Consider the following 6,000-nt stretch of genomic DNA (forward strand, 5'->3'; position numbering starts at 1 on the left):
ATAATAACAATTCCCTACATCTTAAATACTCAAGTACGTAGAATCATTATTTTCAAAAATGGTTTTAAATATATTTTAAACCATTTTTAAATATTTGAAACTATTAATATAAATTATTTATATAATTTATATTTATATAATTGTAAAATATCATGAATAAATAAATATTATGTATATATACATATATACATGATATTCTACATTTATACATATTGTTTTTGAAGACAAATAGATGTTTAAACGGGGAAAAATTATCTTATATTTTAAAAGACTTACTGACCTTGTAATAACAGTAATGGATTGCAGAATATGTCTATAATTGTAATCTGTCTACATAGTTTTTTATAATGATTTAGTTATTTTAGTACTTCCAATGAAAATCAGAAATCCATGGCAACTATCTGTAATAAATATCTGTTTTGATATGCTATTTTATTTCAGTTAACAACATTTCTTTTACGGTTTTAGTTAACAATAATAACCCTGAGCTGAACTCATGGTTCACCACACATAGGTTTGAACCTACAACCCTACAGATATCTATACCCAGATCTTTAGTACTACGCCCTTCAGACGAATGTACTGTACATTTGGGACTGACTGAGAGCTCACTTAAAGAAAAGCCATCCTTGAGAAGACTTGTTCTTATGTTTCCATGCACAAGGCCTGCCTTTTCATTTCAAGCATTGTTTGAAAACTACAGAAAAGAAAAAAACAGTAGAAAGACGTCTCTCTTTCAATGCAAGGCTTTCCTTCCATTCTGAGAAGCAGGGCGCCGTCCCTGGCGAGCATGTATAGAACAATAGTGTAACAGTGTAGCGCGGGGCCAAAGCTTCACAGAGAGCACTGAAAAATGCTCTGTTTGCACGACGTCCATCGACATGAAAAATGTTCCATTATGAGACTGTTATTGTTTTAGAGGCCTTCTACATTGCATTAGGTCAATATATGCCTTTGTGGTTTTCTCTATGTGTAATCTAAACACTGAACGTTTCATTTAGAAGTGACTAAAGATGATACAAGGTCACTAGACCAAATGAAAAAGCCTAAAAAGTCATAGAAAGTGCAACACATTTGAGAGAAATTACTAGAATTACTAGAAAAAATGTCTATTATCCATGTTATTGTCAACCAAACATTTCAACATAGCAACACTCTCTAATAGCAGTTATAAAACGGCACCTGATATCTGTTGCATATCAGATGTTTTTAAAAATCTGCAGCAGAACAAAAGATATTTCATAATCTCTTTCAAGTAGAGATAACAGAGGGATCTGGGTGTTGTATGTCACATTGTAACAAGATACAGTATAAATGAATTATGTGTGAAAAGTTTAGATGTGAGTCTTTGTAAAATCAGTGTCAAGCTGTTGTTCTGCTGTGAAAACATACTACAAAAAAAGTTATAATAACACATTAAAAGAAGATTTTAGGGAAGTTTTGAATGCATCTATCCCACACAGGCGCCTGGGTTGTGCTGGATGAGGGGAGTGTATAGGTTAGCACAACTCAGAGAGATACGAAACAAACAGGAAGCATTAGTTTTGGTGTAAAATGCCTCAGAAGCTTTCTTGACAATTTGGGGGGTGGGTGTTTGAGGGCTTTTTTTTGTAACAAGGTTGTGCAAAATTCACAGTTGAATTGAAAATGGTTATTAAATGCAAAATTCATTTCTGAATTAAATTTTAATGAACAAAGAGGCAGCATCGCAATTCAAATTTGCTGGATTTGCAGTGCTGGATTTTTTCCAATTAGAAAGACAGGGAGTGAAATTTCTAATTCCAACTCATTAAGTAAAAGGGAGTCATAACCCTGATATCTACAGTAATTGAAAAACCTTGCAGCCTTAAACCTTCTCAGGGAAGTAGAAAATAAGCTGTACAAAACAGTAAATTTTTGATTACAACTAAAATCAATCAAAATCAAAGACTCAAGAGTGGAAAAACATCAGGAATTAACAAGGACTGCAGGGCATTACCTGGGCGGAACTGCTTGACCAGGATGAAACAGTGTGAGGTGGTGTTGAAAATCAGCACAGAGACACTGGAAAGAGGAAAGAGCAACGAATTTAGAAGTTGAGTTGGCATTTAGAGAAGCGGTTCCAGTTTGATCAGTACTCAACAATTGATATCTTCGCTTCCTGTTAATGCATCCGGTCCTGCCAGAGCAACAACACAACTGATCCAACAACTCATCTAGGCTAAGGGATAAAGAGAGAAAGTGAACGTGAGCATGTGTGTGAGAGAGAGAGGCACATGGACACCCTTGCTCCATCAAGCCCCAACAAATCACCCAGGATTAACACCTTGGATGTGGTCTTGGCTTTTCACTTTATCTCGGTTTGAGACTGAACATAATGCCCTAAGAAGAAGAGAATAAATCCCTGTGTCTTAAGGATCTCTGTATAATAGGATTTACCCACTGAAGCATACTGGGATAGCCAGGCCTCGGTGAACTGAAAGCAAGCCAATAGCTCAGCATGGCATAAGATTTCTGTACAGCACTTTCACACTCGTACAAGCAACATCTTCCCCCACTCTTCAACCAGGACAACTCTCATTTATGAGAGTTATTAAAACAGACAAATCATTGATAATAGGCTGATAGTCAGACGGCTCTTTGAGTGGGGAAAGCGGATATGTCTGTAGAGGCAGGAAGCCCTGCCCTGCCTTTCCCATGGTGAATGCGTGCCAGAGATTACCACACAGCCTGAATGTAAACCAACACACACTCCTGAATCTTACCCACAATATGTATTCACATACAATTTGTTCTCTCCTGTAATTTTTTTTTTTACATGGCTAGACATAGAAATAAGAGTCTTAGCAATGGGATGCACAATAAGATACATCAGTAGCATTTCGGTTTAACTTATCAATTCTGGATATTTAGTTGTTCATGCTAATTTTCCTTATTTTATACTTTGATCACCATACATTTAATCTTTAAAAACACTAATATCTCAGTGATGCACCAAAACGTCATTTGTTTTTGGATGAAGCGGCAAAAAATTTACACATTTCCAGTTTCGGTAAAAATTGTTTTGGAGGGCCACAATCATTGACCAAAAAACATTAGAGCTCCTTCAATGATGAAAGTGCTCCTGAATTGATATGACTCAGATCATGCACAAACATTTGGTAGGAAGCGCTATCATCTGGAGACACAATGATCTGATGGTTTGACGCCTGATTAAGAGCGGTCCTGTAGTTTTTAAGGCACAAATCCAATGTCTAACAGTTAAGATCCTCCCTTTTTGTTCAACGCTGAAGACCTGTGGACTGTCCCGGATGAAGAGTGCAGTCTGGGTCAACCTTTGAAATTGTGCAGCTGACAGGTCAGTGCCCCAGCGAGCCGAGGCATGTCTGAATGGCGCGCTCCTCGCCGCTTCACCTCTCCACCTCTCCACCCAGGAAATACTGTCGAAGTCACGCAGGACGCTTCACACACCGTTAAGCATGCTGTCCATTAGAGGTGTTTGGCTCTCGCTGCAGGATGCGATGCAACCGGAGCAGCAGGAAAGAAATCAGAGGACTGGTGCTGGTGATTATAAGAATTATTCACATCACAACACTGTTGCACATCATATCACACTCACACATGATACACACTAATCAACACTCTTCAAAGTCCTCACAAAAGACAATGGCTACCACCAACTCGTTACCTCCAAAACACCAGCAGAGCTCTCATTAGACTGTAGCAGTGGCACTAATGACCTGAACAGGTGCTGCTTTTAATGGCTTTACCTTTCAACTGCAGATCACCTCATTCATCAAGCCACCAAACAGTGCAACAAAACAATGACTAGGTCAAATGGTGACATCAAATAAGAGCACGCACATACACAAAGTTTGAGGTTGGTAAGTGTTTTTTTTAAATATGTTTATGCTCACCAAGGCTGCTTTATTTGATCAAAATACAGTAAAAAAGGTAATTGTGTAAAATATTAAAGTGTGAAAAATAACCTTTCTATTTGAATATATTTATTCATTTATTCCTGTGATGGCAAAGCTGAATTTTCAGCAGCCATTAGTTTAGTTTTCAGTGTCACATGATCTTTCAGAAATCATTATATTACAATGATTTGGTGCTCAAAAACATTTCTGAATTTTGAAAACAGTTCTACTGAAACAGTGATTTCTTTTTCTTCAGCAGTTTTAAATGAACAAAGTTCAAAAGAACAGAATTTATTACAGAAATCTTTTGTAACAATAAATGTCTTTACTGTCACATTTGATCAATTTAATGTGCCCTTGCTGAACAAAAGCTTTAATTTCTTCAAAAATTCTTACTGACCTCAACCCTTTGAATGGTAGTGTTAGTCATAATAAAACCACAAACTCCCATATTCAAATAAGTTTTCAACCTTCAATGGATTTACAGCAAAACCTCCATGGTTTTAGTGATGAGTACCTTGGTTTTAGTGGCTTCATCTCAACTCAAGTCTTGTCCATGCACCTTGTCCTGAACTGGATTGATCCTGTGGTTTGATATTGTGACAATCTTTTCATTTGAGTTTTTCTTCTTCCTGTTGTTGCTTGAGTTGTGCTGGTGGTCCAAAATCCAAGTCCACGCAGCCAATCTGATCGACTGTCATTTTCTCACTTTGAATTTAATGAGGAAGGAAAAATGACTTGTCATGTTGTGAATGGTTCGAATATGGTGTTACAAGCCCACAGAAATCATGTTTTGGTTCGCAGACCATTTTCTCACAGACATGGTCCAGACGCTCCTCATCGAAGAACAAAGGCCTTCTTAAGAAACCTAATTTAGGAATGTGCTGTAACTCTTTTTATATTATTGGCCAGAGACTTTGTAGTCGCTTTGCTCTCCTTGCTGAGAATGATTGAATCTCCATACATCTCCATGAGAAAATAAAAGTGTCTGGCAGTATTAGACACTCACCGATAGCTTTAATGAACCCTGTATGAAAGGTCACCCATGATCTCAAGGCAGCAGTTGACAACTGGAGAGGTACAAAGAGGCAGCTCTTAGGTGTGTAATGACCCAAAAACCGCTTTGGGTCGGTGGGAAGGGGTTGTGTGGGAAACAGAACTGAAATTTAACTGCTTCTTCCTCTCTCTTGGACACTTCAAACCTGGTCAGGGATCAGCGAGTGCATTGAGGACAGGTGGAGGGTTGCAAATGCCTACCTAAACCTACTAAAACAGAACTGTGCAGGGATATGCCGGTATCAAATTTTCATGTTGCGATTAATTGCTAATGCTTTTATCATGGTATACGGTATTATCACGATATTGAAATTTAGTTTAAAAAAACGGTTTAAACAGGTTTAATAACTTTTTTCTTATAACAAAAATAACTGAACATTTAAATGCAATAAAGCAATACAGAAAAATGTATAAAGTTAAAAGTTTTACACAGATTAAAGTGTAAAAGAACTATAAAGACCAATAGGTATCACTTTACAATAAGACCTCATTAGTTAACCTTAGTTAATGCATTAACATTCACAATGAGCAATAGCAACATTTGCTACAGAATTTATTAATCTTTGTGAAAAAATACAAGTCTTAGTTCATGTTAGCTTATTAAATAACACAGTTGCAACTTTCGATTTTAACAACGTGTTATTAAATATTGGAATACCTAAGATTAATGAATGCTCAGAAGAATTTTTCATTGGCAGTTTATGTTAACTAATGAATTAACTAATGTTAACTAATGAAGCCCTAATGTAAAGTGTGACCGAAGAATAAAGAATCAAAACACTTTAAAACAATATCTAGGGCATGTTGTAGTCCAGATTAAAATGTAAAAAAACGTTTGAAAATAAATAGCCTATTAAATCTAAATACTTAAGTATTTGGCGCAGTGATGAACATCTTAGCAAATACACAAATCTAAATGGCTGTTTAAATAATTTAAACACGCTTCAGAAACAGAAAGTAGTGCAGCTGCTTTGTTTACAGGGTTTCCGGGGTACCGGCTGCATTTAAATGAATTATTATTATTGACTTTATTTCTGCAGTTTAG

The 6,000-nt window shown here is 36.5% G+C and overlaps 1 protein-coding gene across 1 annotated transcript in view; it reads right to left on the bottom strand.

Annotated features, from left to right (window-relative positions):
- nudt14 (nudix (nucleoside diphosphate linked moiety X)-type motif 14) overlaps positions 1-6,000 on the bottom strand; it is a 40,845-nt gene that overhangs the window by 12,268 nt on the left and 22,577 nt on the right. The window contains exon 3 of the mRNA XM_016294277.1: positions 1,979-2,043. Coding sequence (XP_016149763.1) covers positions 1,979-2,043 — 65 coding nt within the window. The remainder of the gene's footprint in view (positions 1-1,978; positions 2,044-6,000) is intronic.

Source organism: Sinocyclocheilus grahami, unplaced genomic scaffold, assembly GCF_001515645.1.
Source record: "Sinocyclocheilus grahami isolate Dianchi unplaced genomic scaffold, SAMN03320097.WGS_v1.1 scaffold314.1, whole genome shotgun sequence".
Taxonomy (NCBI): domain Eukaryota; kingdom Metazoa; phylum Chordata; class Actinopteri; order Cypriniformes; family Cyprinidae; genus Sinocyclocheilus; species Sinocyclocheilus grahami.